This window comes from Strongylocentrotus purpuratus, unplaced genomic scaffold, assembly GCF_000002235.5.
Source record: "Strongylocentrotus purpuratus isolate Spur 01 unplaced genomic scaffold, Spur_5.0 spur5_scaffold_4, whole genome shotgun sequence".
NCBI classification, from domain to species: domain Eukaryota; kingdom Metazoa; phylum Echinodermata; class Echinoidea; order Camarodonta; family Strongylocentrotidae; genus Strongylocentrotus; species Strongylocentrotus purpuratus.
The window spans coordinates 14,980,734-15,002,096 of NW_022145610.1; the positions used below are offsets into that span (position 1 = coordinate 14,980,734).

Sequence of the window (21,363 nt, forward strand, 5' to 3'; positions counted from 1 at the left end):
TTAAGGCTAAAATAATCAAATCAAATCAAAACAATAAAAAAATAATTCAAAATTTCATTTCGGCTTTGTCTTGACTTTCCTCAATCGTAATCAATAATTTCATTATAATTTCAAGACTTGCCAAAAATACAAGGTGCATGACTTGACATCTTCGTTTGTATAAATGTTCGGTGTTATTTGATGAGAGGTGACAATCTTTAAACTTGAAGTGATTGAGTCACATGAAGTTAGATGTCGGAGATAAGACAATTCACACCTGCAGGACAACTACAGAATTCCCTTCAGGTGGGACTGTAATAAACAAAATGAATGAAATCGACGCAATCTCACCTCATAACGGATGTATTGTTTCTGCCATTCCGGGGTAATATGGGCAGAGAGATGTTCCGAAAACCTCATCTTCACTTATTAGGGGTACAAGAACACCGATCAAAGGTATTTATTCGGTGAGGCTATCCATGAACAGAATATTGAGAATGACTTCCAAAACGAAACGATGTTCGTCGCACTCGGAGATAAAAGGTAATTGAGCGCGCGCGATTAGAGCTAGGACATAAATATGTATGCATTCGTTTATCTGCGCGCGCGGAAATAAGAATCCAGCTGTTTTGTTGTTATCATTTGTATACTTGTAGTATAGTGAAATTATGCTTTGTTACAAGTACCGGTACTTGTTCAACTTGCCAACCAATGAAGAGAAATTGATGAAATCATGATCAGAAAAATAATCGGAAATCTAAAAAAAAAAAAAACGATAACTCTGCTGCTGCACGGGTTATTGATTTGAAATGAATAGATCTATGTATACTTAATTGATTCAAAAGAAGAAAAAAATTAAAACAGCGGCCAGCAGCCATGAGGCTGAAACAATGTTGAACTACCAAAACTTAGAACATCAGTTGAAAATTCAATGTATGAAAAATTGATTCCCTGAAGCTCAAATTCAAGTATAGACATAACAGGTTGAAAAGTAAACCAGTCTTTTCCGTTTCTTAATTACTACAGAAATTTGCAAATTTAATTCCAATGGCTTGGTATCACGTGGAATGCTGTTCGAACGATTCCAAACAACAAAAAATGAATTGCTCCACAATATAATATATATATATATATATATATATATATATATATATATATATATATATAGCCTATACGACTATGAAAAAAGAAGGCATACTGTACAAGTCAGAAAACTCATCGAAAACTGAAGATAACAGTCTTATTAAAACCTCAGAAGCTAAGCTTTATGGCTTTGCCTAATTGTGAATTTTTCGTTTATGAATTTTCCAAAATGGTTATTGGGATATTTTCAACCTTAATAATGGTCTTGTAAGATAATAGCGGTACCTTGGGTCAACTGTGTACAGACACTCAAGTCTCAATAATATTCAAGTTTTTCTCACCTGACACGTCGTAAACTAAAGAGAGCGCTAGACTGATATCCAGCATGTCTCTCATGAACTATAATGGTTTTGTATAGCGAGTAATTGGGGGCGGAGGAGATTGGCAAACGGGAAACCGACATTACATGATAGCAGATAGAGAGAGAGAGAGAGAGAGAGAGAGAGAGAGAGAGAGAGAGAGAAAGAGAGGGATTAGAGAGAGATATATGAGAAAGAGAAGGAGAAAAAAGATTTTTAAAGGATGATAATGTATAGGGAAGAATTTTTAAATGAGTAAAACCGATGAATACAATGTCTTTTTTTATACTGATAATTTAATATTATTTGATATTTCATTAATATGTAGAAACGTTGTTTTTCTTTATTTTCTTTTTTTTTCTCCCTTTTTTTTTGGACTTACTATAAGAAAATATTTATGTTAATTCAGTCAAATTCAATTCGATAACAAGATAAAAAGTCCAGTCAATATAAAACTTAATTGTCTCTATCGTGTGTTTTTTTTTGTATAAATAAATATATCACCAAGAAGAAAAGCTCCTTGATATCTAAAAGGCAAGAATCAATCTCATCAGAAATCACGAGAGGGCGCATGTCACAACACCGTAGATCTTAGACGATTAAACTTATCTAACAGGAAAATGCCGGGGAAAATGAAAAATGCCAAAAAATAAATGGGTTGTATTTTAAAATTATTAGCTGTTGGCTTGTAACAAAGTGTCTGCCGATAATTAACATTCTTTTGGAAGCGTGATCAACGTAGTCATCATTATTTATTGTCATCAGTATTATCATGACCATCTCTTCCTCCTCGTCGTTCATTTATCAACATCTTTAACCAATTCTACATAATGACGTACTAAATTATTATAAATTCAATTGCAAAAACTTTCAAGAAATCAATGCTATTTGTTTGCTTAAAAGAAATATATAACCCAAAACAAATTATGTTTTGATTAACGTTTTGAGTAATCTCATTGTCAAAAGTTGATGAATTTCAAATCAAGAAATCAATCAATTTTAGTAACCTACGCTATTTATTTGATTAGATGTGTATTTAAAAAAAAAAGTTTAAATTAACGTATAATCTCATTGTCAAAAGGTGACGGATTTCAAAAGGTGACGCAAAAGGCTTTTGAAATTGCCCAGTTGGTATAGTCTTTATACTCTACTCTGAGCCAATGTCGATATTTGAAGGTCTTCACGACCGTGTTAATAATAGCACATTACTAAAAATAATGTTGTGCTTGTGTTTTTGTATGGATATTAATTGCTTTTGCTTTGACAGGGAAAATTGTGGGAAGAAGGAGTAGGGGAAGAAGGAAAATACTTTGGATGGACATTCTGCAGAAATTGTTGGAAGAGAGAGGAGTGAAAGAACTGGGAGTGGTACTAATAGTACAGAAGGCTAGGAACCGAGGGTTGTGGAACAGCATGATTGCCAACGTCAAACGATATGGCACTTAGAGAGAGAGAGAGATTAATTGCTCCAAGTAAACATGATCTAATCTGAAGATATAGTTGAATATTATAAAAGAACAAGAAAGATGGAAAACAACGAAATTATACCGGCGTTAGAACCGGATGAAGTTCAAATAAAGTAGCATCATCATTGGTTAGGAAAGCCGATGGCTTGAAACAGATAAGTTTGACTTTTCAAAAAGTGGAAAGAGAGGAAGAAAAAGATAGAAGAGAGGGAAAGGCTATGAGAGGACATTAAAAGGAGAGATGAAGAGATAGGAAGAGAGAGAGAGAGAGAGATGGAGAGAGAGAGAGAGAGAGAGAGAGGGAGAGAGAGAGAGGGGGGAGAGAGAGAGAGAGAGAGAGAGAGTCAGTCAGACAGGATGAAGGGGGAGCGTAAAAAGATTGATAATTAGAAAGCCGAGGCAGAAAAGGGATAGACAGAGAGAGAGAGAAAGAGGTAGAGAGAGAGAGAGAGAGAGAGAGAAAGTTGACTAGATAGATAGAGGGGGGGTAAAGAAGGAGATCAAAAGAGAACAAAACAGCGAAAAGAGAGAGAGAGAGAGGAACAGAGATTTAGAAGAAAGAGAGAGAGCTGAGAGAGAGAGAGGAACAGAGATTTAAAAGAAAGAGATAGCGTGGTGGAAAGAAGATTACATCCCGTAGGCAAATAATCAACATTTGTACGGTGACCAGACTACATAGTAATTTTAGAAAAAGGCGGGATATAGATTTCAGAAATAATACCCTTTTGAGCAGTGGATAATTGACAAAGAGTTCTCGGGGTGTATTTTGAAGCTGGATGAGCAATGGAATATTTTGGCAAAATATAAACAAGAAGAAGTCATAATACGCCTGATAAAAAGATAACTGATATTCTGGAAAAGATCAGGGACGCTTTTTGTAGAATAAATTTAGCTATAAACAGTATATTTCCAAGCGTTTTTTGTTTCGAAACTGAACTCATTATCTTAATTACTGGCTGTAAACAAAGTTTTGGTTTCAACAAAAAGGATCTCATAAAATCACTAAATAACTGTCTTTACCTGAAAAATACCTCCCCCCCCCCCCCCCCCCCCCCCTTCCGAAACTAACTTCCTAGGTAAATCATTTGCTATCGCGGATTCAACCCCTTTTCTACTCGCGATCGCGGAGCTTTTGACAAAACCAACAAAGTCACTTTCAATATTATATTGTGTAGTACATAGATAAAGTTCGGGCTACATAAATATGCCATTGTAAAGTTCGCACATTTTGATAGTTAACGGACAAGGAATGCTATTATCAGGTTGATCTTTCAAAAGTCTGTGTGATTTTGTTTTTAATGTTTCAAATAAAAATAGTTCTTATTGCGGGTACGCATAGGGTGTATTGTACTGTATTTTGCACATCATTGATATAATCCTCTGACTCCTTCCTGACTCCTCCTCATTTGCTCCTCACCCCCCCCCCCCCTCCTCTGTTTCCTCCTTCCCCCCCCCCCCCCAACATCATTCTCCTTCCCTCTTCCTCCTCTCCCTCTTCCTCTTTCTCCCATCCTCTTCCTCGAGCCATCCCTTCTCTCCCTACTCCACTCATCGTCTTGGCGCCTCCTCCCCAATACTCCACTCCTCCTCCTCCTCCTCCTCCTCCTCCTCCTCCTCCTCCTCCTCCTCCTACTCCACTCATCGTCCTCCTCCTCCTCCTCCTCCTCTACCCCTCCTCCTCCTCCCCTCCTCTCCTTCCTCCTCCTCTTTCTCCCATCCTCTTCCTCGCGCCACTCCTCCTCTCCCTACTCCACTCATCGTCTTGGTGCCTCCTCTCCTCCCCCTAACATCATTCCTCCTCCCTCTCCCTCTTCCTCCTCTTACTCCTCCTCTTTCTCCCATCCTCTTCCTCGCGCCACTCCTCCTCTCCCTACTCCACTCCTCGTCTTGGCGACTTTCCTCCCCCAACATCATTCATCCTCCTTCCCTCTTCCTCCTCTTACTCCTCCTCTTTCTCCCATCCTCTTCCTTGCACCACTCCTCCTCTCCCTACTCCACTCATCGTCTTGGCGCCTCCTCTCCTCCCCCCCCCCAACATCATTCCTCCTCCTTCCCTCTTCCTCCTCTTTCTCCTCCTCTTTCTCCCATCCTCTTCCTCGCGCCACTCCTCCTCTCCCTACTCCACTCATCGTCTTGGTACCTCCTCTCCTCCCCCTAACATCATTCCTCCTCCTTCCCTCTTCCTCCTCTTACTCCTCCTCTTTCTCCCATCCTCTTCCTCGCACCACTCCTCCTCTCCCTACTCCACTCATCGTCTTGGCGACTCTCCTCCCCAAACATCATTCCTCCTCCTCCCCTCCTCTCCTTCCTCCTCCTCTTTCTCCCATCCTCTTCCTCGCGCCACTCCTCCTCTCCCTACTCCACTCATCGTCTTGGTACCTCCTCTCCTCCCCCTAACATCATTCCTCCTCCTTCCCTCTTCCTCCTCTTACTCCTCCTCTTTCTCCCATCCTCTTCCTCGCACCACTCCTCCTCTCCCTACTCCACTCATCGTCTTGGCGACTCTCCTCCCCAAACATCATTCCTCCTCCTTCCCTCTTCCTCCTCTTTCTCCTCCTCCTTCTCCTTCTCCTCCTCCTCCTTCTCCTCCTCCTCCTCCTCCTCCTCCTCTACCCCTCCTCCTCCTCCCCTCCTCTCCTTCCTCCTCCTCTTTCTCCCATCCTCTTCCTCGCGCCACTCCTCCTCTCCCTACTCCACTCATCGTCTTGGTACCTCCTCTCCTCCCCCTAACATCATTCCTCCTCCTTCCCTCTTCCTCCTCTTACTCCTCCTCTTTCTCCCATCCTCTTCCTCGCACCACTCCTCCTCTCCCTACTCCACTCATCGTCTTGGCGACTCTCCTCCCCCAACATCATTCCTCCTCCTTCCCTCTTCCTCCTCTTTCTCCTCCTCCTTCTCCTTCTCCTCCTCCTCCTTCTCCTCCTCCTCCTCCTCCTCCTCCTCCTCCATCCCCTCCTTCCTCCTCTTCCTCCTCCTTCTTCCTCTTTCTCCTCCTCCTCCTCCTTCTCCTCCTCCTCCTCCTCCTCCTCCTCCTCCTCCTCCTCCTCCTCCTCCTCCTCCTTCTCCTCCTCCTCCTCCTCCTCCTCCTCCTCCTCCTCCTCCTCCTCCTCCTCCTTCTCCTCCCCCTCCTCCTCCTTCTCCTCCTCCTCCTCCTCCTCCTTCTCCTCCTCCTCCCCCTCCTCCTACTCCTCCTCCTCCTCCTCCTCCTCCTCCTCCTCCTCCTCCTCCTCCACCTCCCTCCTCCCCCTCTCCTTCCTCCTCTTATTCTCCCCCTCTTCTTTCTTCTCTCCAAATGTTCTGATCCATCTCCCTAAAACACAAAAGGATGCGTTTATCAGACCAGAGCTGAACAGAGAACTTCATTTGTGATTGACGATTCTTGTTTTTGGCAATGATCAGTAACTTGATATCATGTTTTCGTTATTATCCCTCTATTTTTAGCAAGATTTTCATTTGTTGTCCAGTCCCGAGGATAAAGTTTTGTATATACTACAAAGTCAGAACAAATATATTTCTATCTCGACAGTGTACTACAGATCAGAATTCCCATTCATTATACCAGTCCGTTTCTGTTTCTGACCACATGGTAAGGTATTATTTACAAAAGAAATATGACAATATAATAACGGTGATTAGGTGTGAAAACATCATACGTATACAAACGTTAAACCATCACTTGCTTGCGGTTACGTATAGATATACATATACGAGGTAGAAAATGAAATGGTCAGTGCCCTTTCGAAGAAATTTTGCTTGCTTGTTGCAGCCTCCGAAGGCTACAACCTTTTGATCAAGATGTACTTTGGCAACATATACAGAATATAAGCATGATAAGAGAGCAGCTCAATGCCCGAATATGAACACAGTGACAGTTTCCCGAATATTTGCTAGTTTTTGAATAATATGAGTACTGGGTGGTTTCTATTCGCCATTATGTTTAGCTTATATCTTTGCATTCATACAAATGGACTTCCATTTTGAAATACAAAATTTGCTCTACGTAATTATTTTTCATCCTCGTCTACGACTTGAAAAAATAGTACATGTACCTAAAACAAGAATTACGTCGCCCTTCTTCCTGTTTATAAGATCTTTCCTTATTCATTTATGTATTTATTTATTTATTTATTAATCTATTTACTTTAAACCTTCATTTATTCACTTCTGTACTTATTTGTCTGTCTCTCATTTTTTCTTACTTTTTTTTTTCCTTTCTTGACTTATTTATCAATTTATTTAGTTATTCATTAATTTATTTAACATTTGCATTTTGTAGCTACATAGTTAGTTACTATATTTAATGTTTTTGTTTGCTTGTTTGCTACTCATTTTTTTACCCTCGCTTTTTATCCACAAAGGTGACTACTGGTCGTGGAAAAACTTCCTCGGCAGATTTTATCGTGAATAATTTTTAGAATTCGATATGCCGTCTGAATTATTGATGAGATGCCGGGGCCTGTACTTTTCTGACCGTTAAAAAAGATTATCTCTTCGACGAAAAAAAATCAGTAAGCATACTTCCTCCTCTCAATGCACTATTATCACCACAGCTGTGTGAGATTGACTTCATAAGGGCGGGAATGATCGCTACTTGGCGGGGGGAAAAATTATTGGTTTTCAGGTCATCGAAATGTTTAACTTTTCTCCGGATTATACTGTATTTTGAGAGGGCTGCTGAGAATTATTAGGGAAACGAAGGATTGAAAGAAGGAGATAGGAGACGGCATGGGCTTGTTGACATTTTCGAGGCAGTGACTGCTCTGAGCTTCGATTATAGGCATTCGTCTATAAATGGCTGAACGAATTTTAATTGATTTCGATCGGATCGTGAAGTCGGCAATATTTATATCAAATTTCTTTTTGAACTTACAATTGATTCATGCTATCCATGCTATAAAGAACGAATAAAACAAACTGCTTGCATGTTGTCAAATGAATAGTAAATTAATAAATTAATAAATGAAAATAAATACAAAAGAAATAAATATGTAAATGAATAACAGAATACGGAATTAAATAAAAGAACGAATGAGCTAACAAATAAATAAATAGATTAATAAAACAAAAAAGCAGACAAACTTACAGGAAAGGAGGATTGGGAGAGGCGAGAGAGGAATAGAGAGAAAATGATAATGACAGAGATCTGGTAGAGACAACGATAAAGAATACAAATTAAAAATGGAGAGAGCAGGGAAGAGATGGGAGAGACAGAGGAAGAGAGATATAATTAGAGAGAAAGAGAGAGAGAGGGAGAGAAAGAGAGAGAGCGAAAGAGAGAGGGAGAAAGAAAGGATGAGAAAGAGAGAGAGAGGGAGAGAGAGAGAGAGAGAGAGAGAGAAAGGGGGATGGATCGGGGGATAACATTGAAGGAAGTCATAGAAAAGTGATGGAAACCGTTTGTTTTTAGTTTTCATATAAATTATACATCATCGTATATTGTATGTCTCATATAAAGGTGAATCACATCAAAACAAAAGGAAAACAATAAATGCCTTTGAAAGAATGAAGGCCCATAGCTATACGGTTATTTTCCCCTCTCTTCATCTTTATCTGTCTACACCATGATGAAAAATGACTCACTTAAATTTCCATTTTCGAGTCTGCTCCTCCAAGAACAAAATACTATTGGCACAATAGTCGCATATAAGTTCAGTGAATTGAATATTTCATTTTCAAGGTCCAGATTCGATAGTTGTGAGGAAGAAACCAGAATAGGCTTAGGGCATTTCCTGTGATTTATTCACCCTATCTCTCAAGCTCCAATTTTTTTTATCTTTCTGTACAAACTATTCCCTTTCTCTTCTATCTCTCTTTCTGCCTGTATACCCCGCGGGGGTCATCGTCGAGATGGACGGCATTTATGAACATGACGCCAACCGTCCCCGAGAACATTTCCGTCTCTTCTTGACATTTCCGTATTTTCTCGAACCAAAAAGGGTATTTCTACGGGGGCCTAGTCGAAGGTGAGTCCCCCCAACCTCTTAACAGGCTGCCCATATTGTAAGTGTGTTCATGCCAGATTTTAACTTGATTATAATGTAAGCATCGTATAGATACTAAACAGAGTCGTTCAGACTTGACGCGATGAACCGCCTCACAAAAACTAAATCAATACAAAGCAAAAACAAAAATGACGACACAACCTCCAATAACAATTACATGCTGATGATGCAACATTTAAAAGCATTTACGTCTATATCAATATGTCAAGTCGACATGAAAAGTGTGTTTTATTTGTGACATAATCAACCGAAATTTGTATTCAATGTTATCAAACTTTGATTTATATTGCGTTACTTATTAAAAAAAACACAATGTGATTAGTTATACATGTACAATAAACGTTAATACAACGGGCAGAATCATTTAAATTCATGAAGAGGTATGGATGAACTCCTGAAGACGATTTACATCTGTGGGGGTTCAGTGACCGATTACATGTCGCTTTTTGGAAGGTTCATAATTTGGAAGTTTCGTAATTCCGGACTTTCGCTAATTTAAAGGCTCGCTTGTCCAAAGGTTGAAATGTAAACAAATTATTCAACAACTTGTATGGCTTCATGGCACTCTAAAATTTCATTGTAAGACATACATAATTATAGACAACTAGCACGGAAAAGTTTTCTTTGAAAGCTGTTGTGCTTATCTTCCTTGAAGGCTTTCATCTGGTTTGAAGAGTTGATTAGAAGTAGTTCACAATATATCAAGCATTCGTTATCATGGTGTAAAGATTTTAAATTTGGGAACTAGAAAATAAAGAAAATGTCTCTGATCGGAATCTCATTTAATTATTCCAATTTAAGACTCATTCCATCCTCTCTGGATTGTGTATGATTGTTATATCCGGCAAGAAGAAGAATAAGATGATGATGATGATGATGATGACGATGACGTTGGTGATGATGATAATGATGATGGAAATGAACAAATCTAATGAAATGATAAGAGTGATATCAATAAAATGACGATGATGATGATTATATCGATAAGAAGAAGAAGGAGATAAGAAGAAGAAGAAGAAGAAGAAGAAGAAGAAGAAGAAGAAGAAGAAGAAGAAGAAGAAGAAGAAGAAGAAGAAGTAGAAGAAGAAGAAGAAGAAAAAAAAGAAGAAGAAGATGAAGAAGGAAAAAAAGAAGGAAAAAAAGTAGAAGAACTGAGAAGAAGAAGAAGAAGAAGGAGAAGAAGAAGAAGAAGAAGAAGAAGAAGAAGAAGAAGAAGAGGAAGAAGAAGAAGTGGGAAGAAGAAATGTAAGAGAAAAATATGAAGGAAAAGGGTAGAATATAAGGGAAAGGATAAGGAGGAAGAGAAAGGATAATAATAAAAAAAAAAAAGAGAGAGAGAGGGGGGGTGTATGTTTTCGCGCGCGTGTGTGTGTGGGTGCGTTGTGTGTGTTTTTTAAGAAGAGAAAGCGAGAAATTGTTAGCCGAGAAGAATTGATTAAGAGTCATAGACATCCACTGCACCGGTCCGCCAAAATGTCACAGATGATTCTCTACATGGTATTATAAGATGTGTCCTTCTAAACAACATTTTTTATCAGAATCGTCTCTCGATATGGCGAACTGACAACGGAACGGAGATTAGTAACTCAAAAAAGAATCGGTAATTTTGAGGCTGAGATGAGACGAATTGTAATGTCCATGTCAGACCGCCAAATCGACTCCAAACCGATCGATTGGGGCCTATGTTTGGTCTGAAGTCTTTCCAGTAGAGCCAGTCTCAATGTTAACGGCGATGTTGAATTATGCTGGTTGATAATTTATAAGTTATTAGTCATAAGTTTTATTGGAGGATCTTGCATTCATTTCTGCATGAGCCTTGCTTAAATTCATTAATATTCAACAATATGTTCTGAGGGAGTGCCTGCCCTTTAGAAATGCTTACGTTTCAAATTGGCAAGTAGATCACTCTAGATTTGTATCGTAAATGAAATATCACATCTTTCCATTTTGTCTCAAGTTATTTATTCACATGGGAAGAAGCTCAAAAAACACATTGTTCCCAGCATGTACATGTATTGTATTATCATATTACCTGAACAAATATATGAAACATTCTGTCATTCTTTATTTCGTACGCGTACTCCTATTTCATTAGAAGTCAAGAAACGCTCGGAAACTGACACTAATTGTGGTTAGTTCAGACAAAGGAAAACATAATAAGCTAGATAACGAAATACAACGATAAACGCATGGGTCCATCCGTTGAGGGGGCATTGACATTAATCGGGAGGCGGGGTAGTAGTTGACCACAGCCCACATCCCACAAGATGAGACGAAAGTTGCGTGAGAGTGTTATCTTATGCGGTGGTCACATCCCGCCGTACTTGCAAGTGCGTGCTGTCTACGTGCAAAAACGTCGGCAAAATTTGGGTATCCGTACGTGATGAGTACCGCCTCCGTACGGATTTGGGAGCACGCAGACGCACCGTAGCACTTTAAGTGCACGAGGAACTTTCGCTGCGTTCGGGCTGCGTTCGGGCTACCGATTCACCCCAGTGCGTGTGACGTGCGTGACCGGTACTGCCAACGAGCGCACAACGCACTGACTCCGTGCGTCTTTTAAAGGCGTACGTGATAAGTGCGTGTTCCGTGCTTACTCGCCACTTCCCCAGTTCAGCTATCCAGTGAGCACGCAGAACTCACGTGGACCGTACCGAGTAAGCACTTACAACGCACGTTGTTCGCACTGATTTATGCAGTATATGTGGAATGGGCGGCATCTTGAGGCAGCAACAGCTGGAACTTCTGGAGAACATCGGAATGTCGTCCTATATAAACACCGAGTTCATCGCACGTGCACGCACTTACAACATGCGAGTGAGTAAGGACACCGTACGTGAGCAGCACTTGTAAGTACGGCCTCCGTACGATAACGTGGCAACCGCACGGAGACCGTACGTTGTAAGCACGTTGTAAGCACGTACAACGCACTTACCACGTGCGCAACGTACGATACACGCAACCGTTCACGGCCAGGCGTGGCGTGCGGGCCACGTACTTACACAGTGCGTGTGACGCGCGTTGCCGGTACTCCCTTCCTGCCTTTGCCACTCCCTCCCTACGTTTTCAGAAAACGTGGCGGCCGTGGCCTCCTCAAAAACCGTACGGACTAAAAACGCGCACGGTGGGATGTGACCAACGCTTTACAGTTTTCTTGTGCTTGTCAGTCTTGCCCTTCGATCCCTTCTTTACATTGGTCCCCGTCTGTTTGTTTCTCCTCTTTCTCTCTCTCTCTCTCTCTCTTCCACCCTCTACCACCCCTTCTCTCTCTCTAAGTCACCCTCTACCACCCCTTCTCTCTATCTCTCTCTCTCTCTCTCTCTCTTTCTCTCTCTCTCTCTATCTATCTTTTTCTCCCTCCACCTGTCTCTTTGTCTCTCAGTGTGTTTATCTCTCTCTCTCTGTCGCTCTTTCTCTCTCTCTCTCTCTCTCTCTCTCTCTCTCTCTCTCAGTGCTTATGCGTCTCTATCACTTCTCATTCGATGATGGGACTGGGCACACACACCACTTACAACCCCTCGTAGCTACACCATATAGACAGTACGGAAAAGGGGATACCCCCCACGCCCCTTGGGACGGGGAGAAAGAAGGAGGCGTAATATCATTAGGGTAATTATCACCACCACCCGCCCAAACTGAGAGGCAACTTACGTGTATGAAAACGCCACGAATGAATGCGGAATCGAGACGTCCCGAGAATGGAGCTTGTCATAAAATTACAATATGCACCTTGGTTATTAGATGATGGGGACGTGGTTTTAGATGATGATGATGTTGGGTGGTGTTTTAGATGATGATGATGATGGGGACGTGGTTTTAGATGATGATGATGTTGGGTGGTGTTTTAGATGATGATGATGATGGGGACGTGGTTTTAGATGATGATAATGGGGACGTGTTTTTACAATGGGAGCCTTGTTTTTTCCCCATTAGTACTGTTGCTTAAAATGCTGTTAAATCATTTAGGCCAAGATATTCAAATGTGACTTTTAGAATAACTGTATGAGATATTTTGTTTAAAGAGATACTAGCATTTCTGCAAAATTCTTGCCGAGAGAACCAACTGATCTATAGCACCCCTCCCCAAGAAATAGACAAATTAAACTAATAATAAATAAATGGACCAATGGGTGATAGATAGAATTTTAGATGGATAAAAACATTATATGAATAAACGAATGAATTAATAAACACATGCACCTATTAGCCATTACAACCAATCAGTTAATCGTCGAATAAATAAATGGCTGAATAAGTAATTAAATATGAAAAACACCCGTGATGACCTAATGATTGGGGTGATTTGGATGACCATGATCGATTAGAGAGAGGGACATTATGGATGGAAAGGGTTTCTATATAGCAGAAGACGAATAAAGAAGAAGAGAAAGAGCCATTAGAAATCGAAGAAAAAGTATAGGGGGTGGCAAAGAAAAATATTTGTAATCCCTATATTCACTATACGTAGAGTATATGCATTGATATTTCAACCACGAATGGGGAGGGGGAGGTCGCAGATAAAATCTTGTTTCAATCTGTATTCGAACTCTGACTGCACTCTGAGGGGAAAACAATAACCGGATAGTGAGATATAAACTGTCATTCCTGACAGTAATGTCTGAACTGGCTCAGCAAATACAGTTTTATATTGGGTGACTTCTCTTTTATGCCCGTATGAATTTCGATGATTAAAATAATATGGGGATCAAGATGCACAAAATGCACAATTATTCCTAGCAGATCAGAAAATTGTCTTTTACTTTTTTTTAAAGCTTAGGAATGCAAATTATGACAGGACTTCATCCCCCAATATCTTTTCTTCACCCGAAGATTCAATCCAGGACCTATCCATCTCATGGGTTTGATAATACAGTATTCTTAGGGCGAAGCTATGGTAACAAAACAAAAACACTTTCTGATAATCCACAAGAAAAAGAAGAAAGAGAAAAGAAGAAGAAGAAGAAGAAGAAGAAGAAGAAGAAGAAGAAGAAGAAGAAGAAGAAGAAGAAGAAGGTGATGAAGAAGAACAACAACAACGAGAACAAGAACAAGAACAAGAACAAGAACAAGAACAAGAACAAGAACAAGAGCCGGAACTATCATTATCTTCTTCTTCTTCTTCTTCTGTTTTTTCTTCTTCTTCTTCTTCTTCTTTTCCTTTCTCTTCTTCTTCTTCTCCTCCTCTTTTTCCTCCTCCTCATTCTGAGTGCATAATTAAACTTCCTGTAGCTCAATGTCAATGAGTAATTTTATAGAAGACAAACTATGCAATATATGTTGTAGAAAGTGTCTGACTGTTAAAAAAAGACATTCTCTTTTTCTTTTATGATTATGACATGACACAAAACATCCTCCCGAATAACACTTCGTGGGAATCGAGAATGTTCTCCTTTCTTATTGCTTTTTCGCCGAACACTTGACAGCACAAACCCGTTGAGAGGTGAATGACACTAAAATGCATGCTTATTGAACGAGAAAGTATTGTTTGAAAATATTTTTACTCCCAAAGCATACAATAGCCTGCCATAAAGATCAATAGATATATCATTAGGGTGATCCCACACATCGACAATTTCTACGGGTTTTTATTTCATCAGAGATGAAAGGATAAGTCGCGAGTTGCGAGTGGTTTTACTTTGGTATAAGTCCGTTGCATACGATGACTCATTTTCAGACGCAATACAGCGTCAGCGATTAGCATTGTATTCGACGTGCTTTGCGAGAATGATATATTCAGAAAAGTGATCAATTAATTTTACAGGCGCATGAAAGCGCTTAATGCCGTCATTATATTTGATTTGATTTGATTTATTAATTTCTGTTTGATTTTCTTTTTCTTTTGCATTTTTACAAATATATATCAAACAAAATATTGCAAATTTTACACATTTCAAAAGAATAGAATGTCGAATAAGTAAGGCTGGCTGTAACTAATCGAAAACGTCAAACTATTGTACATTAAGTCTACAAGTAGCATGAATTCTGCTGAAATTAATAAAAGAGAACTAGTTGTGGCGTAATGAGCGATAGTGTAATAACTCATCGTTTGCTTCTGGCTATAGTTAAGATACTTTGTAACAAGAAATGCAATATATCTTCAGAAAGCTGATCTACGATTGCATTAAGATAGACGCATTACCACGGACTTATTAGGGCAATCTGAAAGCCTTTGATTGCAGATAAAAATGCATTTAAAGAACCTTAGATATATTACGATTTTACATAGAAATATACCCGTTTAACATAGTTACGTTTTCATTATTGGGTTTTGCTTTATGTAACTTTTATGTAGTAAATAATTAACCGATCTCTGTTCATATTATGGTCAAGTTGAAAAAAACGTCTCACATAAAAAAGGGGATGTGAATAAAATGATAAATAGAAATTAGCCTCTCTATAGTTCCTTGTTGACATACAAATCTCGCGACATTTTGATCTTTTGCATGAACAGAGCAATATTGTCTCCACCCTAGAAAATAGGCGCCATAACTGCTTCAATTCGGTCAATCTGCCAATTTTGACAAGTCAATATTACAATGTTCCGACACGCATGCACCGACCTTACAAACCGCATGTACGCTGACCGTGGCGGACGCATTCGAACGCAAACATGTGAAATAACACAGAATGATGTGCAATATATTTTGTTATTTGAAGTCGTCCGTTGCTATATCCCAAGTGGTTTTATCACCCCGGGAGACCATTACAAGGACAATTTCCTTACCATCCACCAGCCCACTATAGGTATCCGTGTTTAAGGATAGGAGACCCATTTGATTGTTTTCCTTCTTTTTATCGGGAACACGCTTGTCTCTAATAAACCTACACCTCCTTATTGCGACTACAATTGTCTCTTGAATCCCATCTCCTTAAACACGTGACAATTTCGGTCTTATTGAAAACGTAGGGATATACCAAGGGCAGAGCCAGCCTAGTTTGAACAAGGGGGAAGGGACGAAGTATATTTAAAACCCGCAAAGTTTACGATGTTTCACATTTTTTGGTCAAACTGTGTTATATTTGATATATGTGAAATTAATGTGTTTAGAGTGATGGTAATAATATATGGGTGGCGTAATAAACATACATCTCACTGACCGGCGAATGCTTACGAACGTTGCGAATTATGGATTCGCTAACTTCAACGACACCGTCTTACAACCGTTTGCAAATGCTTACGACTGTTTTGCAAACCCATGCAACGGTTTGCAGAAAATAATTTCTCATCGCGACAAGAAAAACTGTTTGCAACTATGTTAACTGTTTGCGAACTTTCTTGCAACCTTTTACGAACCTATTGCAACCTTATACGAACCATGGTGAAACCCTAAATTTGCTACGTACGTTCGGAGCAGGTGAAATTCTCCTTCAATGTGATTGAGTATGTCGGATACCATGAAAACATTTTCTTGCACCTAACACTTTGTCTGTCTACTGCGTCCACTGCGAATGGATTAGAATCCAAATTTTTCAATTTTTGTCATAATTATTCTTGCGCTATAATAAATATATCTCCTATCTATCTCTCCTTTGCTCTTCCCTCTGTATCTGTTTCTCTCTCGCGCTCTCTCTCTCGCTCTCTCTCTCCCTCTCTCTCTCTCTCTCTGTGTCTCTCTCCCCTTCTTCCTCTCTCTCTCTCTCTCTCTCTAAATTATTTTTGAAAAACATTAAAAGAATATTAGGGAAAAGGAAGAGAGGGAGAGAGGGATGTTCGGTAGCCCCTTTCTTGATATAACCAATCCTGGAGACGTCATGAAAGTCATGCACCGCTAAGACACTGCCAGCTTTTTTTCAGTGGACTTCCGATGCGTTGGAAGGCCGGGCCTGACGTACCCACGCCATCAAGAGGGGTGCTGCTCGCCTGCCCCAATAATGACAGATCTGCCGAAGTGGATTCATCAAAACTTTCCATTCCCGTTTGAGAATCAATAACACGGCATTGAAGAGGACCCACTCAACAAGCCGTCAAACGACACTCATCCCGTACCCCATGCACTCTCCACTCATTATTGGCGTCATAATTGCGTGCGGTGGGTGTGTGTGCGTGTGTGTGTGTGTGTGTGCGTCTGTATGTGTGTGTGTGTGTATGTGCGTGAGCTTGTGTGGTGAATGAAGGTGCTCCTATCTCTCTCTCCACTAATTATTGGCATCATAATTGCGCGCGGTGGGTGATTGTGCATGTGTGTATGTGCGTGTGTTTGTGCGTGAGATTGTGTGGTGAGTGAAGGTGCTCCTATCTCTCTCTCCACACATTATTGGCATCATAAATGCGTGCGGAGGGTGCGTGTGCGTGTGTATGTGCGTGAGATTGTGTGGTGGGTATAGGTGTTTCTATTTCTCTCTCTCTCTCTCCCTCCTTCTCTCTCTCTCTCTCTCTCTCTCTCTATCATTCTCTCTATCTCTCTCTTTCTCGCATCCGTACAAAATTGAATCTCAAGAAACCTTTTTGGGCGAATCTCATTAACTCCTGAAGAGCAGCACTCTATTAACCGGTGTAATTGGTTGTTTTTCTGTTCATTATAAGTGCCTCAAGCCCGTATTTCCCTCTCTTTTATATGGATTAATGACATCAATCATGACATCATACATAGTCCCTTGCATTTGTATGGTTCTAGCAGGGAAACTCACATATCCCTGGTTCTAGGACAACAAAACACTGACAACTACCCTCCATATAGGACAATTACCCACCGGACATCTGCACCGGGTCATATCTATTCCTATCTTAATTAAGCAGTTGAATTCCGAATGGTTGTCCACGGACAACAACATTTGCGTACGAATCTAATATATCATTAAGTTGGTCATTAACTGTAATTGATAGGTATTTAATAACTAGGTTATGTTGAGGTGTTGTGGTAAAGTCACTTGACCCACAGTTCAAGGATTGGGGGTTCTAATCCCAGCCGGAGACCATTGTCCTTTGGCAAGATGCTAATCCACATTTGCCACTCTCCAATGAGGTGTTAGAATCGGTACCCGGTATCATGCGAAAGTTATTTGTAGTTTGCTCTGCATTTCGGTGATTGTCTGTTAGAGGGTGCCTGGCTGGAATTATATTAAACTGAATTTATTTTCTTCTTCAACCAAAAAAAAAACAAATTAAATTTCAGCAATACAACATATACAAAATATAAAAAGTTTTTTAAAACTTGTATAATTTTTTATGATATATTAATAATAAATTATGACATTTAAACAAAATGTAACTGGTAACACAGTACCAAGAAATATTCTTTAAGAAATCTGCAGAAAAAGAATAGCTATTGCAATAAGTGATTGCTTGATAGCGTGATAGCCCGTGGGGTAGGGGGTAGGGGGTTGATGATTTAACATATTCAAATTAATTTAGGGTTTTACATGATGTTATTGAGTCTGGGAGTGCATTCCATAAATCTTGACCATGATGTTTTATTGATTTATGCAAGATCAATAATTGAGGATTTATCAAATGACACTTTAATGAATTCCGAGTAGGGTAAGAATGAATAATGTTTTTGAATATATATTTTTTTAAATCATATTCATGTATTTAAACGTGAAGATCAAACTCTGTTATGTGTTTATATACAAAATTGTCAAAAATAATTTTTTTTGAATTCATAAAATAATGGGTTTGTATGGGCTAAATGATGGCAGCTAGCAAAAATGCCAAGCGCTTGTTTTTGCAATAAATAAATAGGAACATTTTTGTCTTTGCTCTTGAAGCCCACACCATGTTACAATATGAAATGCTTGGCTAGATGAGCGAGTTATATAGCTTTAAAAGAGTCTTTTTAGGTAGATAACTTTTTGTCTAATAAAGTATACAAATATTCCTAGAAATGCATATAATCATATGTCGTATGTCTTCATTCCAGCTAAGATCTACATTAAATAATAATACCTACATTTTGTTTACATTTATTACGTTCTAATGCTATATCATCAATTACAATATTATGAGGAAAATTTAGGGTAAGTGTATTCGAGGTTTATAGTGCGTGAAACTCGATTTATCTATATTAAGAGATAGTTATTACATTTAAATTTGTTTGATACTTTTAGTAATTCTATACTAAGTGTATAAATAAGGGCATCTTAAGTATCATGGAAATCAACAGGGTTGGTGTCGTTAGCAAATTTTACAAACGATAAAACGAATGATGCATAGGTTATATCGTTAAATATTCGATAAGAAAAGAATGGGACCTAATATTGATCCTTTTGGGACTCCACATTTAATTGTTAAATAATCCGATGAAAACGAATTGTGAACCACATATTGTTGTCGGAATAACAAATAATTTGTAATTTACGGTTCAGTCCTCGATTTCCATGAACTTAAAGCTTTTTAGGCAAAATATTGTTATTTAGCGTAGCAAATGCTTTTGACGAATCCCTGAATATTCCCATTATATGTGGGTTTTTGGGGCCCTTGCTTTTAATATTTTATCAAACATTTGAACCAAAGCTACATGTAGGTCAGTGGAATATGATTTTCTGAAACCATATTGATTTATAGTCAATATTTCGTGGTTATTCCAAAAATTAATATACCCATTATAAATTGTTTATAATATTTGTCGAGAACTTTAGATATGCTAGGAAGATGGGCCTATCATCGCTTACTTCATGTAGATAATGTTTTTATATACTGGATTTATCTTAGCAATTACTAAAGAGTTAGAAAAATACTTTTGATTAGGATGAGGACTATCATTTAACTAAATTGAACTCTTCGGGATATTTTTCCTTAGAAAGTGTAATAAAGGCGAATCACAAGATCTCACTTTCCACTCAAAACACAATAAATAGAAGGCAATATTACATTTTGATGGTTTTGTGAAGAATAACTTACACCTTTATTATCATGATATATAAACAAATGTACATTTCCACACACACACATATATAAAATATATATCATTTTGTTACTATAGCGTAGTAACTTATTATTTTCTAGCGTTATGAATCTGTATAATTCACGTATTTGCCTTTTAATCCCTTCTATTGACGTTTTATTGATATTGCAATAATTAAGTGAACATATAAGTAGGTGCATCAGTAATAGGTCTTACGTAGAATAATATATGATCTTACAGGAATAACTTTATCATAATTCGGCAACACATCAATTGACAGTCTTGATGAAAATGAAGGTATTTCTTTACTTATATAAAGCGCATAAAAGTATTACGATATTATGATCAGAGGCCATAAATTACTTTAAAATGCCCTGTTTATTAAATGATTATTGTACTATTAAACATGATATCATATGAAATTTATATACCGGTTTTAGCTTCAGAAAACCGTAATGACTTTATGGGCATGTTCCTTGTGAGAGTTATTTCCTTTTAATTGATGAAAAATAAACATAAAGTGCCCATTAATAAGACAAATAAATACAGATGATGAAATTTATCCGATAAAAAAAGATCATTTAGATGGGAATCATGGTTTGGAGCTGGAAAACCACAATGAAATATAATTATTTACAACAATCCTGTGTCAAGAAATACAGTACAATTATGGTCTAAATCTGGACAAGTACTATATACTTTAAATTACCAAATAGTCACTGTCGCAAAAGGTACAAATTTAGACATTATGGTGAAATTTGAATATACAGGTATATGAAATATAAAACGTTACTTGTAACATCTCTTTTTGTTTATTCGCGAAAAATGCATCCTAACATTCTTTAAAAAATATTTACTCCGTCTGTGCACACACAGTGATATATGATATAACCATTCTCTACTCACCCCGTGCAAATTGGACATAAAGAAAAAGAAACATATGGATGAAGCGATTGTTATACGAGCCGTATAATAACAATCATGAAGTGAATCTCTGTCGAGGCCATCCACATTTTATAATGATAAACCTCTGATGGAAATTTTGGTGAAAAATAATTCATTAGCACTAGGTCAATTATCATTTGGACTTGCAATCAAAGTACTACATGAATTAAAAGGTACCAGAATTAACAGTGGTAGAATGTTTTTGTAGTGGTATTAGTAGTAGTGCCAGTAGTAGTAGAAGAAATGATAGTGTGCTAGTAGAAATAGAAATAGTAGTAGCAACAGTACTAGTAGTAGTGATGGTAGGGGAATTAGTAGTAGTAGTGATAGAAGTAGCGGTAGTAGTAGTAGTAGTATCAGTATCAGTAGCAGTAGCAGAGGCAGCAGCTATAGTTATATTAGAAATATGATGATAGTTGCTAGTAGAAGTATTAATAGTAGTAGCAACAAATGTAGCAATGGTACTATTAGCGTTGACGGGAACATTATTAGTAGAATTATTAGTAGTGCTAGTAGCAGTAGTCGTAGAAGTAGTAGTTAGTAGTTGTAGAGAAGAAGAAATAGTAGGAGTAATTAGTAGTTTGAAGTTAGAAGTTGTAGTTGAAGTAAAAATAGTCGTAGTAGCAGTAGTTGTTTGCTTTTGCTGTCGTTGGTTTTGTTCGTGTTGCTGATATTGTTGTAGTAG

General features: G+C 38.5%; 1 protein-coding gene across 1 annotated transcript in view; it reads right to left on the reverse strand.

Annotated features, from left to right (window-relative positions):
* LOC583216 (xenotropic and polytropic retrovirus receptor 1 homolog) overlaps positions 1-531 on the reverse strand; it is a 34,791-nt gene extending 34,260 nt beyond the window's left edge. The window contains exon 1 of the mRNA XM_030997374.1: positions 331-531. Coding sequence (XP_030853234.1) covers positions 331-399 — 69 coding nt within the window. The 5' untranslated portion in view covers positions 400-531. The remainder of the gene's footprint in view (positions 1-330) is intronic.
* Positions 532-21,363: the final 20,832 nt, after the last annotated feature.